At 37.8% G+C, this 22,038-nt stretch overlaps 1 protein-coding gene across 3 annotated transcripts in view; it reads right to left on the reverse strand.

Moving 5' to 3' along the window:
* The window catches only part of LOC148031603 (uncharacterized), a 42,690-nt gene that overhangs the window by 14,962 nt on the left and 5,690 nt on the right, over positions 1–22,038 (reverse strand). For all 3 annotated transcript variants that reach the window (XM_087685187.1, XM_087685185.1, XM_087685186.1), the window contains 4 exons: positions 4,130–4,214; positions 3,944–4,018; positions 3,706–3,757; positions 3,464–3,515 (listed from right to left, as the gene is read on the reverse strand). In XM_087685187.1, coding sequence (XP_087541313.1) covers positions 3,464–3,515; positions 3,706–3,757; positions 3,944–4,018; positions 4,130–4,214 — 264 coding nt within the window. The remainder of the gene's footprint in view (positions 1–3,463; positions 3,516–3,705; positions 3,758–3,943; positions 4,019–4,129; positions 4,215–22,038) is intronic.

The raw sequence follows: 22,038 nt of genomic DNA on the forward strand, positions 1-22,038 counted from the left end.
TGCAATAAAAAGGTAATAAAATCATTTTTTTCTTAACCAAGTTATTCAAAAAGTGCACAAGACTTGAGATCTCATAGGAGAAAAGAGAATCTCAACCTCTTGTATTAACATAATCTATTCTGATGAATTTTGGATTAAAATCAGCAACAAGACATATTGGTAATGGAGACTTGGAGCTGCCCAATTGATTCCCCACTTTGAGAGAAAGGAAAGGTTTCTGCTCCAACCTCCACACATATTGCACTTGTATTCTTCATAGCAGAGAAAGAGGAGAGAGAAAAAAATCTTAACAACAAAAATGATAGGTGCAGAGATTGCTAAGAAGAAAGAAAAAGAGCTATAAATGGCAAGACTATCTTTCTAATTACATTAATCTCTCTTTTTTGCCACAAGCTATGTTAATGACAAGATAGTTGCTTGTTTTCATAATAAAGGGATTGCTTGGCATTTAAAAGTTGTCCACTGGGCAAAACTTGCAATGTAACTTATCACACAATTTCTAATTCAATGAAAGTTTAACATTACACCTTGTTCATTTTGCCCTACCCCTTGCATCATATAGACTATATACTTGTCCTTCATAAGAGCTCAAGTGACACTCAAGGATGCACTGTTTTAAGGTTTTACAAAATCCAAAATATTTAAAAAATTACATGGCTCAAGTATCTGACTCACATGAAGCTTATCTTTAATTTTAAAAAAATTATATCCTTGTATAAGTAGCTTAAAAAGCTTTATCTTTTCATGAAATTGTCACTCAATTGCAGTAGGATATATTTTCCTTTTAGTAGACATCACTTTATTGGCCCCTTCACCCTAAGTGCATTGTTTTTATTCAAAACTAATCTCCTAACTATTGGAAACCTTTTTGTTATTTTATTTGCCCAATGAATTTGACAATGACCCTCTCTCTTTGCCGAATGGTCTTCCATACTTGGAGTTGCAATTTTCTTTGTTATCTTCAATATATCTTGAGATCAATGGATAGACCTAAATGCATAATTATTTGTCACCAAAATGAAAAATAAATTTATTAATTTAATTAAACTTCATCAAGATTTTCAACTAAATTAAACTTTAATTTTCGTATCCCTAGCTCTTGGCATGGTGAACATTGGATCAACAATGAAAAATTTAATATCAATATGCAATGGACAAGTATACAAGCTATTTGATACAAGGACAAGCCAAAAGAAACAACTTCACACCGTAGAATTAATGATTATTTGAAAGTTTCACCCATAAGTAGCTTACTTAAGTTGTAAAACAAGCCCCATGCTCATGTTTCGACATGTGAGCAGCTCACTCGTGATTAATTCATCATTGATTAATTAACCCTTACTCAAACTTGAATTTTGATTGAGCCTCACTTTCTTTCCTTGAGCACCCCAAGTTTGGAGATATCCATCTTTCTCTTATTTGCTACAAAAGTTGCATATTTTAGACCTAAAGCACGAGCCAATAACGTGAGTGGAGCTAGGATACCAACTAATCTTCTCTCCTCAGAATCCATGGGCAGCTCTACAACTCCATTTACAACAAGGCATGACACTATTCTTCATCTAAATACCATCAAAACATATTATTAGAGTACTATAGGTCAAGATTCTCTATTCTCCTCTAAGGCATCGAGCCTTATGCACTTTTTCAAGGAACAATGTGAAAGTAATCCCTCTATTTGTAATAGGAACAATGTGGGATTGAATGCGGACTATGCAAGACAACTGGCAAAGCAAATGCTCCATAAAATCGGGTTCAAATATTCGTTGCCATTTTTAAAATTTGGAAAGCTGAAGCATTCTTTGCCTTTTTTATCAATTTAAAGTAGGCTTGAGACAAACATGAAAGATAATGTCATTGTCACCCATAAATCGATTGTATAATATAAAATCACTAAAATACAACCATCTATACTAATTTGGAGAATACAAAAGTAAGACTAGATCTTTTGTCATAGAACCTAATTAGAATACGTATAGCAAGTATCTAAGCAATTCCCTTTGTTTTCGAGCAAGAATAAGCTAATAGTTTCATGGCAACAAATCAAGTCTGAATTTACTCAATTTCACAATAAATTGGGTATGCAAAAGTGAAGGCAAAGTGTTGAGATTAATGCATGAAGAAAAGTGAGGCTTCATGTAGTAAATCTGATCAACTTTGAATTGAGATTTACGTAATATCACATTGTTTACAGTGCACAATAGTGTGGAACCAAGTTTGCACCTACAATCTCACTTTTGCAAATCAATTGGACTAAGAGCAACATATATTCAAGTGCATTACAATTGTTTGAATGTAAGCAGATACATTTGTCGCGTATTTGGTCAAAGTTCAATATTCTAGATGCCAAATATATGATTCAAAAGCAAGACACCTGGGAATCTCTGGCATTAAGAGAGTGCTAGCTTCTAACAACAGGTCGCTTGAAAATTAGTCATAAAATAATTATTCTTAGCATCAATCCTAAAACATGATTATGAAATACCGATAGGGGCACCAACCTTTGAAACCTTTTGTGTGTCATCTATCGTGCAAGAGTATTATAGTTCTTTTGCTCAATAAGTATTTCGTTTATTTGCTGGTTCAGTTTATATGCAAGAGCATAATCAAGCTCTCTATCTCTGATAATGTATTTATCATCATCAGAGATGACCTGAAACCTTACTTATTAAAAGCTGAAACTGAAAGAAGGTTTTTTGCAGTATCTAGGCACAAACAATGCATCCATAAGCTGAAAATCTGATCCATTTGTAGCAATGATCACAATTGTACCAAAGCCACAAACATCATAAGTAGAGCTATTTGTGCAAGAAACTCTCTTCCCAGCAAGGGCTGATTGCATGGATGTGAACAAACACTTCCAAGAAGCGATGTGCCTGGATGCCCCACTATCAAAATACTATGTATACTGTGTCTCAGCAGCATTAAATGCTGAATCAGCCATAGACGTATCATAACTGCAAGTGAGAAATGCATAATTCTCCTCAACCAAGTTGGTTGTAGCATCACCATCCAAAGACCAAGTGGCTGATGTTACTTGAACAGCCAAGCCAGAGTCTTTCTTTTTCTCCTTTGCTAACCTCTTTCTACATTCATCTATGTGCTCTCTCATTAGCCTTATTTACTTGGGGAGTTCTGAAAATGTGTATGACTAGCCTATTTCATCTGCATCAGATATCAACCAATATAATTCATAAATCATGACATCATTCAATTCAGATTTAGTCTGAAGGGATGCAATAGTACTCTAGTATCAAGCTAGAACATAAGGGTACAGTTAACAACCTCAATCCAGATTGTGCAACTTATATTTGCAGTTGCATAGCGATAACAAATGCAATACATATGGCCACATCAAAAAGCAAAGGCGAATAATTCATGTGCTGAAAGGAAGAACCAGGTAACAGAAGAACACAGTCATATTCAACTGATAAAAGGCCAAAGAATAACAGCAACACTCTACCATCATCATGCCTGAAACTCCATCTGCAATTGTGTACGCCCCTACCAAGCCGCTGTTTGGACAAATCAAAACATGCAGCAGCCAACAGAAGGCAGTTACTAAGGAAAGCCCATAAAGATTCAGAACACAAAATCATCATTGCGAGTATACTAGAATAAGATTCATTAGAATGTTTATTCAGGCAATCAGAATTTTAATGTGGAAAACAAAGTCAATGCCAGTGAAGAAGTGCTCATGTTGACCTTTGTGAAGGTGGATACCCGTGCAGGTCGCTGTATACGGAGTGCACCATTCCTGGCATGTGAACAGTGATGTTAACCTCTGCGTGGAAGTGCTGTGTTTCAAGCATATGCATCTAACTATCAGAACACAGTGCCACTGATTTACTTTATACAAAATCATAACCGTCTGCACTTCAACAAAATAAAACAAGCATGAGAGTGCCATGACATTGTAATAGCAGATTCCAACAGCCAGCACCTGTATCAGGATAGCCTCCAGAAACTCCCAAGGACCCCCTAAACTTTTTCTCCAATGCGCTTGGACCTCTGTCATCTGCAAAGAAGTAAGATAATGATGAGTGAAACAATGGAGCTGCAGACTGTCTCAAAAAATATCAACAGATTGGAAATAAAAGCCAAATTAAAAGGAGCAAGTCTTAAATACCTGAATGAGGTCTCTTTGCTCGTGAATTTGCTTTTGCCAGTTCAATGTGGAGAGTTGAATCGAGCTCAGGGTCAAATTTTTGCCCCTGTTCCAGATACAAATCAAGGCATCACCAAAAGTTGGGATACTTACAAACATAGATTACTACTCTTAGACATAATCAAGGCAAGCAACACAGTGCTACAACTTATAAAGCTCGACTTAGACTATTGCACAAAAATGTGAAAATCATGAGAGCTATGGATCACTTGATGCATGTGGCTAACTTTCGCACATCATGTCATTGTGATATTATCCTCTCACACTCTTGCTAATGGATGAGAAAACTCAATGAGAGGGTTCGGCCTCCAAAGATGCAAGCTTCGGTGAGGAAGGCTGGGACATCAAGAGTTGGTCTGTGTGCGCTCTTATAGACCCTTTACAAACAACCACAAGACTAACAAATAAAAATCATAAAGAACAAATGAATGAACTCAACAAACGAATTGAGTATGCGAGGTATGATACAACGGAGTGCGAGAGGTATAATACAACAGATGCCTGAGGTGGCAAGGGCTGTCCCCAACAGCCACCAGCTAAAAGGGATGAAAGTGTCACAATTTGACAATTTCCATAGAATTTTCCAAAGGCTTTAAGTCTCTTTTCATTTTGAACAATATAAACTCATCCAAATATCCACCTCTCTGAATTTATAAAAACATGGTCTAGGTAATGACTTTCTACTTTAAATAAAACTAACAAACATTTGCACCAAGAAATGTGAAGAACTTCTTTCAAGAGTGGGTTTTATATGGGGGTCATGTGCAATTTCAAAAGGATACTCAGGAATCTGGAAAATCAGGTGATGTAGTGGACACTATATCAATGGGAGGGGCAAAGGCTAGAAGATTTATCTCTAACTTTGATAAAGTCCAATCAAATGCAATGTGGGAGTGTTGGAAAGAATTGTGTTATGTACAACAAATGGGGCTAGTGATCCCATGAAAGTAAAAAAATATAAAGGTTTGAATAGAGATTGATAACCTCATACAACTTCTAAGGCAGAATAAGAACAATGGAAGCTATTGTTTAGATTTCAAGACAGCAATAAAAAGATAGGTCAAAGCAATGGGAACAGCTTAGTAAAGAAGGATATTTCATTTTATTTGGTATATATCTTTTCGCTATCTTTCATTATTTCATTTATTTATGGCACTGATGAGACTTTTCTTACGTAGCATATTTTGTTTAGGTATGAAACATACTTTGTTGACAACTATGGTCCATTTCTACATCATCCCAAATATCCATCTCTCTAAATTTGTAAAAATATGGTCTAGATAATGACTCTCCACTGTACTTAAAACTAGTTAGCCTTTATGTACTTGAAATATTACTTAGGAAAGAGGAGAGCCTATATGTAGGATAACAAAAAAGAAATCAAGAAAAGAATATTATATTGATGACATCTCAAGGACATTTCTAAGATAATAACAAGGTACAAGGAAGGCCCATCATACTTTGACAATTTCCACAAGAGTTTTCTAAAGGCTTTAAGTCTCTTTTCATTTTGACTAATCTGATGATATGGACTGGTCCAAATGTCCACATCTTTCAATTTATAAAAACATGGTCTAGATAATGACTCTCAACTCTTAACTCAAACTAGTAAGCCTTTCTCTCCTTGGAATCTTAGTCAAGAAACAAGAGAGCCTAAGCTATTACACTTACGAGCATTGACAAAATCATAACCACCTGGAATAGGCGGGACATAGGCTTTGAAGACTAGAATGACATTTCATAATGAGCAGGGACAAGACGCGCTCCTAAAGGCTAGAATGTTCCAGAGAATGCTCCCAAGAATGTTCCGGCACTCGAACATTCTAGAGACCACATTCCTTGCTGTTCAAGGTTTTGATTGCTTTCCACCGCACTAGAATGTTCGCCTCTGCTCTGCATTTGCCATCTTCTGCTCTGCCTCCTACTCAGTCTCAACCCACCATAACCCCCCTATCTCAGCCCTCAACTTGCCTGTCCAAACAGTCCCTCCCTCCCTCCCTCCCTCCCTCTAACACACACAGCTAAGAGCGCTCTCACCCCATGGAGCCTCGCTCTATCTTGAGACTCATCATCGAGGTTGAATCATCAATGGCTACCATTGCTCCCACCCAACATTGAATGAAACCAACCTTCCTTCTTGGAATGGGTGGTGATAACCTGATTTGTTAATTACAGCAATAAATAAATGCACATAAAATGAAATACACACTTTACCATAACATTCTTGGACAGTAGATACCCTATTGGCCCCAAAATTGGCGCCCCTTGCGGTATTTCTTTAGCTTTCATTCAATTGGAAGGAGTACAACCCGAGATTCTTCAATCTCTTCCTGCTAACCAATTGCTCTTGCTGTCATAAATGACCAGCAAGCCTTTTGGGTAATTTGCCCCTTGATTCACCCAGGACTTCTTCTCAAATTTGACCCTTGGTTAGCCAAATGCTGCCCCAAATCAATTCGGGATGGGCTAGCTCTTGAAATCCCTTGATAATCTTCAATTATCAGCTGCTGATTTCAGTCCCTGAGCCTTCAATCTCTGGCACAGATCCTAAGGTGGCTGCTAAACCCTAATTGCTGCTGTAAATTAGGGTTTACTGCAGAAATTACAGATCAGCCCTTGAACAAGCATTAATCCATAAATTAATGCCTAGTCCCTAGTGTCACCAGTGACACTTAATGGCCAATTAATGGTCCTAGGGGCAAACTGACACCTAAGATTGGTCCTAGGTGGAACCCTCCTAAGATTGATCATGGTGAGATGAAGTGGAAGAGCACGTCAATGGACATGCAAGCTATGTCATCATGGGCGCAAGAGTGGAGTTGATAAGGTGTGAGATCATTTTTTGGAAGAGGAAGGAAAAGAGGAGCGCTTTTGCATATCATTGACGGCTAAGATGCAAGAGTTCAAGGCACATGCAAGGAATCAAGATGCCTTGGCTCTATCGAGGCTGTGTGGTCATTGATCCTACCACACATATTTCACAACAAACAACAAATGCATCACTCCAAGATCAACCACAATTACACCCTCATCCTCTCATGTCCAAAGCTGATTTGAGGTGGATGGCCTATCATCTACTTTGCCACATCTCACATATAACAACACGGTACCCTTGAGGCTTCATGGAATCTACAAAAGCAAGAGAAGACCAATGCTACTGTAGCTCACTACTATGCAAATAGCATTTCCTTTCATGCTGCCAGGTATAATTTTAAAAATAGTAAATGCTCTTTTGTCAATGGATCAAATTTTGATAATGATATTTATCTTTCTACGCAATATTTACATGTTAGTTTTATAACTTATTGTGTGCACATTTGCATGTGTGATGATGTGCATTGTGTTCAATTAGGCCAAAGTTCTTCAAGGCAATGCTAAAGAAGGATACAGATTATAGACCACTTATGCAGCACCATCATTAGAGACCTTCCCTGCTATTGAATTGGAGAGGAAGAAACGCAAGGTTGCGTAGGCTGCAAAGATGATAAAGATGCTTTGGACACACCATGGTGTGATACTAATCACATATGGATGGAGTAACAACTACGAGAGATCCATTCATCGACCAGTAGTAGCATCTTCTTGTGGTAAGATGTACTTTGTTTCATCTAATCATGCTTCAAGTATAGGCAAGAGTACCAATGTACTCTACCCATGAGTGCATAGATATATGGAGATGGTTGGGCTAAAGAATGTGGTAGCATTCATGGTAGATGGTGAGTCAACAAATAGCTATTGGTGTTGTACTTGAGGGTCAATAGCCCCACATTGTTTTTGCGTGGTTCACTGGTTGAATAATCTCCTTAAGGATATTGGTAAGCTTTCATGGGTTGAGATGGTGATCTTTGTGCTCAACCATCAATTTGTTCGCCATGAGTCCTCAAAGAAGTCTTATAAGATTCTCTTTGAGTACTCTGGCATTTGCTTTGCTTACAATTTCCTAATGTTTGGTCACTCGAGAAAGTACAATAGTGTTCAAGAGCTCCCCTTTCGCTACTATTTCTACAAGGATCTCATGCATAGGTAGAGATGAGAACATGGGGTTTTGGGATGAGATGAAGAGGGTTGATGCCATGGTTCAGCCCATTATATGCATTTATTGTGCCTTGTAAATGCTATGCAACCATGTATTGATAAGGTCTACGAGGCTATGCACACGATTGAGCGCCTAGAGGAGCTACTGCCAAATGAGAATCGAGATCCACCTTCTACGTCACAAAATGGAATGTGTATGTGTCTCCTTTGTATTCAACTGCATACATATTGAACCCTAAATTCTAGGGTTGTGGATAGAAATATAACAAGGAGGTTTGTGATGGCTAGAGATGCACCTTGGAGTGCATGGTTCCTAATGTTGAGACAAGGCACTTAGTGCAAAACCATCTTGCAACCTTCAAGGTTTTTGTGATTCATTTCATTGTGGTGATGCACAATTGGACAAGTTCACTAGAGACGGTCCCTTGTGGTGGAAGGATTATGGATATGATGACCCTAAGCTTCAACACCCAACAATTTGTATTTTGACCCAGACTATTAACTCCTCTTGTTTGAAACAACTGTGGAGCTCTTACAATCGCATTGCCTCCAAGAAGAGGAACAACATTGGTGTGCAGAGGGCCAGTGATCTTGCATACGCCAGTGCAAACTTGCGTATGCTTTGAAAGAGTGATATTGTGAAGGCCAATCCCTTTACTCAATGGGAGATGGAGCATAAGGAGTATACAAGAGGACAAATTCAAGACTTGAGAGACTGAGGAGATAGATCAAGAGGCAATAAAGAAGGGCACCAATGACATGCGAGATGAGCCTTAAGGTCTTACGAATATTATCATCAACATCTTCAAGTAGCCTTACAACCTTCAATAGTCAATTACTAGTATTTTTTTGATAGTCTATTGAGTACTCAATACTATAGTTTGTATGTAGTTTGAGTTATGACTCATATATCTCTTTTTTTTTTTTTTTGTATATATTGTTGACCTTGCCAATTGGACCCTAACTCTTTCATGATGATATGATATGCAAATCAATCTTCCAAAAGTTATAAATTATGGCTGGAGTCCTTAATCATTAGAGCTTTCTTGGTTGTGGGTACTCAAGTCTTATAAGCAATATCGATTGATCTTAATATATCATGCATTGTTCATGCAATATGATGTTTAAAGTGTGCTTTTAGAGTTTTCGAATACTTGTGGTCTATGGAGATATTTAATACTATAAGCACAAGGAAGAACGTAAAAATGACAATACCTTGAATTTAACAAATTCAATCAATTATCACCATGAAAAGTAGGAGAGAGAGAGAGAGAGAGAGAGGAGTCGACACCACGTTGAGAGGGAAACCAGCCCCTCTTCCTTTACACGAATTTATTTACCCATCAAGTGCATGAACCATATACAAAATGACTAATTTGCTGCAAATTTAAAAATTAGGATTTACAAACCCTAACTTCTGCAAACTCCAAGAAAAAACTCACTTTCTTCTATAGTGCTTGGATTAGATTAAGCTAAGTAAAAAGTGCTTCTAGGATGAGAGATAGATAGGAGAGTACAAAGCATATGGCTGTGAGTTCTTTTCAACATGAGAGTTTCCAAACTTTCTACTCTAAAATCTCTTAAATGTTAAGAATTTGAGATAGCTGTTGAAAACAAAATTGTTCCTTGCGAAATTCCAAAGTCTTTGACACGAACAGAACTTCCATTTGAGCAACTTCCAAAATAGTAACCTCCTAAATTTTAGGAATCATCAAGTTTAACTTCTACACAACTTCATTATATAGATTCACCAATTCATGAATTATTTCTTTGATCATGAGCATCTTGTTTCACTTTCTGAAACCACTCATTATATGGGCTTCGAATTAGTGTGATCATCTAAGTATAAAAGTCTTAGTCATCTAAGCTTTCTGCTCAATCTGAATGCTTGACTAAACTTTTAATTTCTCTTAGGCATCTCATCAATGGCAACCCAACTATAATTATAGAGAGTTCTCGCCATTGGCCGCCCTTAAATAAAAAGATGAACATTTAATCATATTTTAAAATACTTACATAATACAAATTGCCTTTCAAAGTACATGAGCATCAAATTAATTTGAAATTGTTAAGCCAATATATCTTGGTAACAATTGATATACAAAAGGTATGTTACAAATGTTTAATCATTAAAAAGTCATATATTTATCTATTATTTAAATTCTCATTCCAATGACATTTTCCATTTTCCATTTCATGTGGCTATAGACAAAACATAAGTAATTTTAAAAAACCCAAAAAATCACAAATTCATTTTATTTTTAAATTTTGATTTTCTCCTCATTCTCAAAATGAAGCATGCTCATTCCAATCACATTTTCCATTTATCGATCTCATTTTTCATTCCCCATTCTATATCTCTATGGACAAAATATATGTAATAGATCAATTTGTTAATTTTCTCACTAAAAATTTAATTTTCTTAGCACTAAAAATTTTATTAAGTTAATTTTTAAAATTAATACTCTGAAAATTAATTTAAAAATTTGAATAATGCTCAAAAAATGGGATTAGAAGGTTGCCACTTGGTAAAACTTGTCCATGTAAGTGACAAAAACGTTTTTGGGGACCAGTGGAAGTCTATTCCAGCCATTGTGGAAGACGAGGCTGTTGGAAAGCAAGGAGAGGCTACTGATGTGATTTGCAGCCAACAAGGATCAATCCTACATCATATGTCAGCAGTTTGGAGCCCTCCAAGAGCAAGTAACAACTGAAACCGGTCTATGACTCACATAAAGAGGTAGTTCCTTCAATTAACACCTGGTCTTTACACACACACACACATAAGCAAAGACCTCACTCCCTCACTCAACACCAGATTGGCCCTGAAGACTACTCTTCTCTTGGTATTTCTTTATCAATTAAAAGATGGAAATTTACAAAAATAATAATGTTCCAAAATACATAACCTGTGAATAGTTGGTTTTTATCTCTTCTGAGTAAATCCCAACTGCATAAGAACAGTACAACATGTCCAGATCAATATCCCTTTTAGAGAAGCATTTTCTATGACCAAAACTCAATGATTCTTGTGCAGAATTGCAGTCTGCAGATCTTTGAATTCATTGTTCTTACTATCCAGCATGTGCAGAATTCATTGTTCTTACTATCCAGCATGTCCAACATTTTCTATGACCAATACTCAATGATTCATGTGCAGAATTTCAAAGAAAACACAGAATTGTACCTTCGATGGAATCAGCCCATCATGCGAAGCATTTCCTCTGAGAATAGAGAGAGAGTTGATCAGAGGGAGCAAGCTCTACCTCCGTACTTGAGTCAGAGACGTAGAAGTACTCTCCATGGCTGATTTTCTTGCAACATTCTGCCCTCAGCTCCTCAAAACTTCATTCTCCCATCTGCCCCTTATGCTTATTACGCTTTTTTTAATGCTCTCTCTCTCTCTTTTTGAATGTGTGCCACATGGCGTACATATATCAAATTTCCCGTTTAAACCTTCTAGTCCAAAATTCTCCATGATTGGTGTAAAATTTGACCTCGCCACAAACCAGAGAATTAATCCTTGTGCAAAAACGAAGATAATGGCGCGAACGAATTCTAGGGTCCAAAAACAATAACTCCCTAAATTTTAGGGATGGTGACCTTGCATTCCTCATGTTGTTCTGAGCAACTTTTATCATTGTGACCATATCAAAAAGTGTAATGTGGCTCACTTACGGTGACTTTTATTCCATGAGCATTCTCACATGTGCATCTTCTATCTTGTCCAAGCTCATTGTCCTACACCATCTCCAATGACTAAGCACACAGTCCCAAACCACTGGCATTCTATTATTTAGTGCCCATTCAATATGAAACCGCTCCTAAGGCTTAGACAAACCATTAGTCCAATTTGTCCCAATGGCTCTCTGGGGGTAAGAAGCGACAACAACAAAATAAAAGAAAAATAAAATATTTATATAAGTAAATAAGAAAAGCAACTGTAAAAAGTATCACCACCTAGTGACAACCCAGGGTTCTGTCACAAATGACAGCATACAAGAGGGGATAACAATCTTTCTAATGATCCTAAGCTATAGGTGACAATTTCCATGGCTATTTGAGCAAGGTAAGAGTAGCTTTTCAACGTTTCTCGCAATGAAACTCTGAAATTTCTCTCTGCAACATTCTCTCGCTCCAACCATTTCTCCAATTATCTCAACATTTCCAATCTAAATTTTCTCTCTATAACATTCTCTCACTCCAGCCATTTCTCCAGTTATCTCAACATTTTCTAACAATTTGAGCCATCAAAGAAAGAGATTTCAATCAGTCTCTGCTTTAAACCCTGATTTACAACAACAAAAATTAGGATTTGACATCCACCTCACGATACATGCTCAAAATTGAGGATCTAGGACTTAAATTCCAACAGCTGAAATTAAGAAATCAAGAGGCCAGCCAACCAATATCAAATTGGGACTAAATTTGTCTTTCAAGGAGCAAGGTCAAGGCCAATCCACAAGCAAACCAAGGGGCAAATTGCTTTGCAGACTTGTTGGTCAATTTTGACAACAAGAGGCACTTGGATTAGCAAAGGAGATCAAAGGATCTCAGTTATACTTCTTTCACTTACAACATAAATTAAAGAAATACCGTAAGAGACGCTGGTTTTGGAACCAACAAGGTGTCCAATATCCAAGATTAAAGTGGTAAAATGTGTGTTTTTCATTTACGTGAATTTTATGCTTCCTATAATTAATACTTAATCAGGTTATTTACCAACCTATCTAAAGAGAGAAGTTGGTTTCATCATGCTTGTCATTGAAGCAAAAACAACACCACAGATCCACTTTTACACACACCTACTCCTACTCCCACACACTTACTCCCACATGCATCTACTTCTCCTACACACACAGCCTACTATCACACACTCCCACACACCTCTCATATCCCCTACTACCACACACTTTCTACTCATACTCCCACACGAACTTAGTTCACTCCCATCCACCCACTTGTGTACTCTCCTACACTCACTCGGTTCACTCCCATCCATCCACTTGTGTACTCATCTACTCATATATACTCGTTCACCCTAGTGACCACACACATGCTTCCAACCAGTAGGCTTTGCACTTTAAAAACCATCATGTAAGTCTCTTAGGAAACTCCTGGCCTATGTGAACGTCATAGGAATTTTGCCTTCTCCAACAAGTCCCAAGGAACCCTCACCAAGGTATTTCTTCCTCCTTTATCTTGGACTCAAAAAAAGTATCTTTCTTTTGTGCATATTGTATTGTGCACTTGGCTCTTAGGAACCAAGCGAGAGCATTATCGCTCTTTGGTGTCGGAAGGACCCATCTAAGAAAGCTAGTTTGCTACCTTTGAGACCTTGTACTCTTGTCTCTAGACCTTCTAAGGTAACGTCTAGAGAGTAAACTAATCTCCCACTGAGAAAGCAACTTACAAGGAAAATCTTCCCCATGAAAGATAAGGCCTCTGTCCAAGAGCATGGCTAGACTCCAATCTCAAATAGTAGAGTAATTGAGGAAAAAAGGCTGTTGCCTCTTCTTCGAATGTGGTCATGGGTAACTATTGAGACCCAAGTAAAGTAAATCCCGAAGCTCTATTGATGGGTACTAAAAATCTAACCTCAACGCTCCTCCCCAAGTCTTTGGTCTGATCTACTATAAAAATCCAATGAATGCTAGAATGACATATTCTTCCAAGTTATAGATGCAAGAGACTATAGCCATCATAACAAAAGTTTCTTCACCCTTTTTGCCTTGAAGAAGACCCACTAACAATAAGCTTACCAATAAGGCTCTATTCGGACTATTTGGGTCTATGATCACTATTTGGGTCTATGATCCCCAACCCTCCTCTAGATCTAGGCTAAATAATAGCCTCCTAAGTCACCTTTACCTTGGTCAACATACATTCCCTCCTGAGCAAATAAAGTTCATGATGAGACGTTTCATCCAACCAATGCATGACCTAGAAAATGCCCGGCAAGAAGTGTTAGACCACATGGTTGCAAGAAGGACCTAGTTGGCAATCACTACTCTCCCAACTGGAGAAAACTTTATATAGCTCCAATATTGGAACTGTTGCCTAATGCTCAAGAAAAGAGGTGCTAACTACTCTTATGAAGTAATGTCAATCTATCATAATATATTTCACCCTCAAAATGTTGCATTTCAGCATAGTTACCTGGAAAGCATTTCAAAAACACGGAACGAAAAATGGAATGAAACAAGAATTGTCTTTCTTGTTTACACGAGAGGGAGCTAAAACAAGGAAACGGAATGGAAACGATAGGGAAACCAACAATGGAATGGGTAGCCAAAAAATGGCCATTCCCTGTCACTATGCATTTCAGCACAAAATGTTTCATCCTTGGGTAGGTTCTAAGTGAAACACCATATAAATGGCCCCAAAAAAAGTATTCAACAAACTATTAATAGAAATTGCTTTTTTCCCCTTAGACTTAAACGAGTAGGTAAAACATTTCATTAGCAAAACATGTTCCACGGTCACCATGTCTCTACATGACATCCAATATATATAACCACAATCCCAAGGGGAACCCAACAGAAGACATCATGAAGCCTCTAATCCAATAAGCCATACGACCTATGCCAACTAACTAAAGCACCAAATGCTCTCCAAAAAATCTCCATAGCTGCAACAAAGGCCTAAAGTTGCTCTCGTCCTACCAAAGTAAACTACTTTGTCAACTACAAACTCCACATCAAGGAGCTCCTCAAACTCAAGAATGAGCAACATGATGCCTCTCATACTAGTAGATCTATCTATTTAAAAAAAGCTCAACTTAGAAAAATAAAAAAAAGGGGGCTAACAAACATTCCACCACTACTCTCAAAATCCCAATATTTACATGATACCCTCCAAGGACACTTCAATATATCTAACCATATATCTTCTCAAAATCTAAAGAAGCACAATGAGGTTTTGGTTCTGGAATGTGCAAGAACGATGGACAGGATCCATAAGGTGAAGATGATGTTCTCTTGTGAGTTTAGAGTGTGAAAAAAAATTTATGGCATCAAGAGGGCCAGTAAAGACCATGATTTGTAACCATTATGATGTTTCATTTATAGAGCCCTAAATAGTCAATGAGTGTTACAGGCCCTTTGGATTAAAACCTATTGATTCATAAAGAGCTGACATAACCAACCCTCCAATAGTCTCTCTGGTATGCTTCTTGATATCATAATCTCCTCAAAAGATGCAATGAAGCATGCTACTGATAAGATGCCAATAGCTCAAGAATGAATTGTCCAATCCATCATCTCCTTAGGCACTTGCCTAAGCAAGGTCAAGCCAAAAATGCATTCTCAATCTCCTACTCCAAAAAAAAAAAACAATCAAACGGATGCTCATCCTGTTAGTGTATGTGATAGATAATTTGATACTCATCCAAGAATAATCTTGCTAAAAGAAAACCAAGAACATGGAATAAAAGGACACCAAGGTGAAAAGGACACACCTTCACAGAGACTTTTTCTTACCTATCCAAGTGCATAAAAACACCTAATAAGAGATATGTATAAAAGAAAGCTTCATTTCTAAGACTCACAATTCCAAATAGTTATACTAAGTTCTTAGAAAATTACAATTTATCATCATAGAAAAAAATCAACAAAAACTTAACTTAGTATCATTTGATAATAAAAAATCATGTCACCACCACAAGATCATAATGCCAACAAAAGCCCTTGTAAACAATAGTGATACTATGCTAAGCTTAAAAAGTCACTAGCATGGACAATTGTACATTCATCACATGGATACAATAGATAAAGCCACATATCCATCATAAATCAATCTTGAAGGAAATGTGCACTTCAATAGCAATATTAGCTCCAATATTGCAATTTGGAAATATTAGGTAGAGTTTGTAAAGGCTCACAAAAGGTGTATATTTGAGAATAAATCTCACCTCTGACACAACACACTAGAAAATTTGACTAGATATTCCATGAGTCGAATAAGTGGTACATAACAACTATGCAATTTAGAGGATCTCTAAAGTCACCTAATTAGGATGCTGGTGGGATCTTTTATTTTTCCAAGTTAGAAGATAGGTGTAGTTGGAGCTAAGGAAGGGCAATAAACTTCACGAGTACAAAGCCATGTGACAAGTGGGTGCAATAATGGAAGTGTAGAAGATTGGTGTACTGTGTAATAGACTACACAACAAAAGAGAGAAAACGAAAAAAAACAAAAGAACACAGCAAAGGGAGGACTCAGAGATATGCTCACGAAATGGAATCCGTATACCAAGCACAAGACAATCACCTACAACAATGCGTCACTAGCTGTATGGAAACCGGCATTGGCTCCCTCTCTCCAATAGTACATGCACTAGGAATCTGCAATGGATGATGATACTGACTGAGGAGGTGAGACCCAAAATATATAGGTATAAATTAATACCAACAAATAAATAGGTCAGCCAACATCAAATGCCATGTAAGTTTTCAACTAGTTCTTTGCATTCTATCCCTCGACATTGTCAGCAAGTAGCAAAGTGGTAAACTCATTATTCATAAATAGTTGTCTTAAAGAACCACTGCATGTGCTCAATCGACCCACCAGAAGAAAATTATATGCAAATCGGGTTTCAGAATATATCAAGAGCATCTTATTTGACTTTTTGCTGAGCTCATGGCGCAAGAACTAATGTTTTTGCACAAATGATGCCATCAAATTTACATTATCAATGACACGCTCTATCCATGGGAGCTTTCCAATATCTTTCAACCAAGTTATTGAGACAATGAGCCATGCAATTGCCAATAAGAAACAATGACATATGGATAAACATTTTGTAAAATAACACCTATTGCCCTCTTTGCAAGCTCACCATCAACAACAAACTCCCTACCAATTGTAATTACAAGAGAATTGTAGTCACAAGCGACGACCAATTTTGAGCTTGAGGATTGCGGGGATGATAGCTTCTTTTCGTTCCACGTCCCATTCCATGTGACTATATAGCCACAAGTGACAGCAATTCCTCCCCATCCTACTTTGCATCACTTGTGACTAAGCCACCAATAAACTCCACTGCATCTGCCCACTCAACAGCAGGTGTATCATATCAGCTAACTTCTATATCCTTAAGCATCATGAGATGAAATGAAATGCATCTCACCTCAAGAGTAAGCAACCACCCCACAGATAGATCTCTTATACGAGTCACTCCCTCCATCTGCAATGAATAATACACTAATATTTTATCATGCATGCCTGGTTTTTCAACTCCTTGCTCCATTACTTGCCTTTCCCTCTCAAGCTATGTGGTATGCAAGGTCTCGAATGAAGGACGAGTATAAGTTGGACCATACTCCCTATCTTTTTACACATTGCTTTAAAATATTCAGACCTCCCAACATTAAATGCAATGTGATCACGGAAAAAGAACCATACAACATCAACATCAACTTCCTCTTTTTATTTTCTGGATCCCAAACAGCCTCAAGAGTGCGTTGTCACCTAGGAGGATCGATTGATGCTTGCCCAACAAATGTTCCTATTCCAAATGCATCTTGAATAGATGATGTGTAACTATAGCATCCGCACTAGATGGTGTGCAAGATACCTAAGAGATCCATGTTGTCGCAAATGCAATAGGGTTGACAACTGGTGGACGTGGTGTTCTCCTTGTTGAAGATGAGGCTTGTAGCCCCATATCCTTCACTCTAGGTTCTCTTCACTTCTTAGGAGTCACATTGGGGCAATATTGCACCTCATATCCTTCAAGGTGCAAGAAGTGAGCTCGAACTTTACTTGTCTCACTTGTGTGATGATACAAGCACAACTTACACGTCCATGAACAAGGTCCTCCCCCACTTCTAGCATGCTCAATATGCACCTCATCCCACCAAGACCATGCGTCAGTCTTGCTACTTAGCATAGAGAGTTCATAGTGCATGCGTGGAGCCCCATAGAGAGAGAGAGATTATGCCACTTTTAGGAAGAAAAAAAAAAGAGAGATTATGCCTACAAACAAATGGAGCTTGGATCTAGCTGGTTCAACCGCAAGTGATAGGTCACAAATATGTGTTTTTCTATTCAATGCAAACATAGGAGGCTCAAGCGTCATGACTCACTACTCTGGTTGTTTTTAATTTGTTATTTGACTATACTCATCACCCTTGAAAGAGTCGAACCTTAGGTCACATAATAAATTTAATAAATAAAATAAGCATTGACATTAATTACTTTAAAAAGTCAGCTACACCCATCCCCTATCCATCACATCCAGCATCACAAACAAATAAGATCCATTGGTAATCATCTTCCTCATCTCCAACACCATCAAAGGTCTATAGTTCGCTTCCTCGACTATTGTCCTTCACCCTCCGATGATTACTTCAATAGCCCATTGTCCAAAGGACTGCGTTTCGCTCCCTTCATTGTGCATATCCTCACAGGTGTTGCCGCCTGATTCAAACAAGACAATGCAGTTATTTTTTAAGCATCAACTCCACTATATCAACTTTTCTTCTCATAGCATGATTCAATGTATTATCACCATGTTCTTCTTGTGTTTCTGAGTTTCTCTTCTCTCTCAACGCTTGCCGTACACACTCCGTGTTTCTCCTTGCAAACCCTATTGTCTCTCTGGTCTCTTTGTCATTTTCTTGACATGGTATCACAGCCAAAGACGCTTAGTAGCTGGGATTGACATCCACGTTCATGATGAGCCCGTTTTTTTAAAAAGAGCAGGTTTTAGCTCCTAGTCTAAGCTTGCATAAGGGGACACTTTGGTGGTCTAGCCAAAGGCGTGGAATCCATAGTCACATATGTTCAGCAGCATTTTTGGCAAGCTAGTCTTCTATGCTACTGCGAGACATTGTTGACACATATTGAGAGCTACTATGATTCTTCTCTCTTTTCATGCGTTGATACAATCGACATTGACATCAAATTCTCTCCAAGGCAACTTGGTGGTGGATTGCAACCCATTGCTTGGGTATCCATCATTCTACTCTAGTGGTTCTTGTTGTATGTACTATGATGGGCCATTATCATCGTATATTCTATTATCAAATCACCCATAATCTGAGACAAAGTGTTAGCAAATATGTTAGTTCATGGCTGAGTCTATTCATGCCAAAGAGAATTAGACACATTCAAGATATTTTAAGCATTTTTTATTTGTCATTTTGATGGTGTTTATGGCATTTACTACTAGACGATCAACATTTAATGCTGGCTGACCTAACATCATTTATGGCATTATTTTTGCCTTTTTATTCAGGATCCTCCTCCACAATCATTATGCATCATCTATCATTCATCATTTGACCAAATCAGGTGGAGGGAGAGGAACAGATGCCTATGCCTTCACAATTGGTGACACATTGGTTTTGTACTCTCATATCTTCATATACGGATCCTATTTCCTGAGTATCTCTTTGCTTCTAAGTTCTTTGTGCAATGTCCTTTTCTTTTGCAGTGCTTCTCTCTCTCTTTCCTTTGTCTCCTATGTGCAACAGCCTATTACAGCAATTTTCCACACTTCCATCACTGCATCCACTTCTAATAAGAGGAGCACAATATTTAGGCAATAAATATGACATAAACAATAGCCATGCTAGCTAACTAGCATAAAGTGCCCACACATGAGCTAAAATAATTGCTAACACCCTCTCTCAAATCATGGGTGATCTAATACAAAGCCACCACGGAGATGCCTCCAAGAGAACTTGATGTTGATGTCGATTATACCAATTCCTAAAAATAGAGAAGAATCAAAGCAACTCTCAATGTTTGCCAACTATATATTGCAATAGCATACAAGACCACCCTGTCAAAAATCCCTCTAAACATATGTGACCATAGATTAAAATCCTTGGAAGACTCCGCCCAAAGGATGGAGCAAATACCAACCCATCATGAACCTGGATGTCAATTCCAACTCCAACCTACCAAAGTTCGATCAATGCATTAGGGACTTCCCTCCGTATGGAAGAGGTTCAACCTAACCCATCTTACCACCCTCTCACACTCCATCTCTCGCACCTATAGTTGCATTTGTACTACATACAGATTGGTTTGTTCCATACAATTCATACCATACTATATGATACATATCCGTACTAATTCGTACAAAAAAATAGACTACTTTTTGCCCATGAAAATTGGACGATACAATATCTTCCAACTTTCAAGTCTTATGTTTATTAACATAATTTCAAGCCTCTCTCACACACTCTCTCCCAACTTCCAAGAATATGCAATTCCAAGCATCTCTCTCTCTCCCTCTTTGTCTCTCTCTCCCTTCCTCTCAATCTGCCAACTCTCTCTCTCTCTCTCTCTCTCTCTCTCTCATACACAAGAATGAAAAGCCTCTATCCATCCACCCTACACTTTGCTTTTTAGTACAATGTATCATGTATCACATATACACTCCCATTTGTCTACTTGTAGCGCGTTGTGCATGTTGCAGTTTAGGTTTTGTCTTGTTACCCTTGTGTATTCATCTTAAAAACTTAAGTGACATTGCTATTTTAGCTCTAAACGTGTGCTCTACCATCTATAGTTCAAAATAACCAAGGCAATTTGTTATTTTGTACTAAGTGTACCGTGCTTATCCAAGGACATGTATTTTTAAAATCTTACTTAACATGTGGATTAATTTTTAATCACATAGTTAAGTAAATGTTGCACATGCAAGGTGTAATTGGGTTTGGAGTAAATTTATGAGCCCAAGACCCGAGAAAATCACAGAATGTCAAAGGCAAAAGTTGCTATAAGTTATGTTACACAGGTACTTGGTGCTATTTGGTGCCAATTGTTGGCCTAGGTCATTTATTTGGCCAAGTGTTTGTTGGTGATACTAGAGAAGTGGCATTTAATGGTACCTAATGCCAATTTGATGATCAAAGATGACACAGACACACTCGAGAATGGAAGTTGACTAGCCAACTTAATTATTGGCTAGTTAAATTATTTTTCTAGGTATCGAAATAATTATTAGATTAATTTTTAATATTTAAAGACTAAAAATTAATATTAATTGTGGATAATGCTCGAAAAACAATTTGGAAAGACTGCCACTTGTCAAAAATGCCCATGCAAGACTAAAAAACATATTTAAAGGCTGGAGAAAGGCATTTTAGGGCATTCAGTCTGCAAGAGAGAGAAAGGAAATACTGCTAGTCTGATCTGCAGCCATTGGAGGAGTCAGGACTTTCTGAGGCAGCCAAGGGCAAGAGAAAACCAATGAACAATAGCAGACAACACCTACAAGCTGTTGAGACATTCTCTCTCATCTCCCAACCTTGCTCCAAAGATTATAGCATTGAGATCACCAGAGGCCGAGAAATTCTTCCTTGAAGCTACTAAATCTTTACAATCCTACCGCAAGTGCCCTTTCTTACCACAATGATAACACTAGGATTTCTTATTCCTAACATCCTTCTCTGAAGCTACAAGAGCCTTACCAAAACCTATATAATGACACAGAAGCTTACCCTATGGATACAAAGATGCCTCATGCTCAGATAGCATAGAGAACAAATGGGTAAAACTCACAAGGGTTGAGGATTTATGTGCCCTCAAAACATTGACCACTCCATCAAACTCCAAGGGAGCTTGTAGAGGACTGTCCCTACGAGGTGTGCCTCTAGAAGAGCAAACTACGTGTGTCAAAGCTAGTCTTGTACCCATGTAACAAGAAGCATAAATGACTCAATAATTTCCTTAGGCTCAAACTTCATCTGCTAGAGCTATCCATAAAGTGTCACTATACGCATGGTAAAAGGTGCCTCATACAACACCTGAAGCTTCGACCATACTTCTAGAAATGCCCTACATGAGGTAATTGCCAATAGAACTTCTTTAGAAAT

Source organism: Lygodium microphyllum, chromosome 9 (assembly GCF_053477565.2).
Source record: "Lygodium microphyllum isolate KBCC chromosome 9, Lygodium_microphyllum_v1.1.10, whole genome shotgun sequence".
Taxonomy (NCBI): domain Eukaryota; kingdom Viridiplantae; phylum Streptophyta; class Polypodiopsida; order Schizaeales; family Lygodiaceae; genus Lygodium; species Lygodium microphyllum.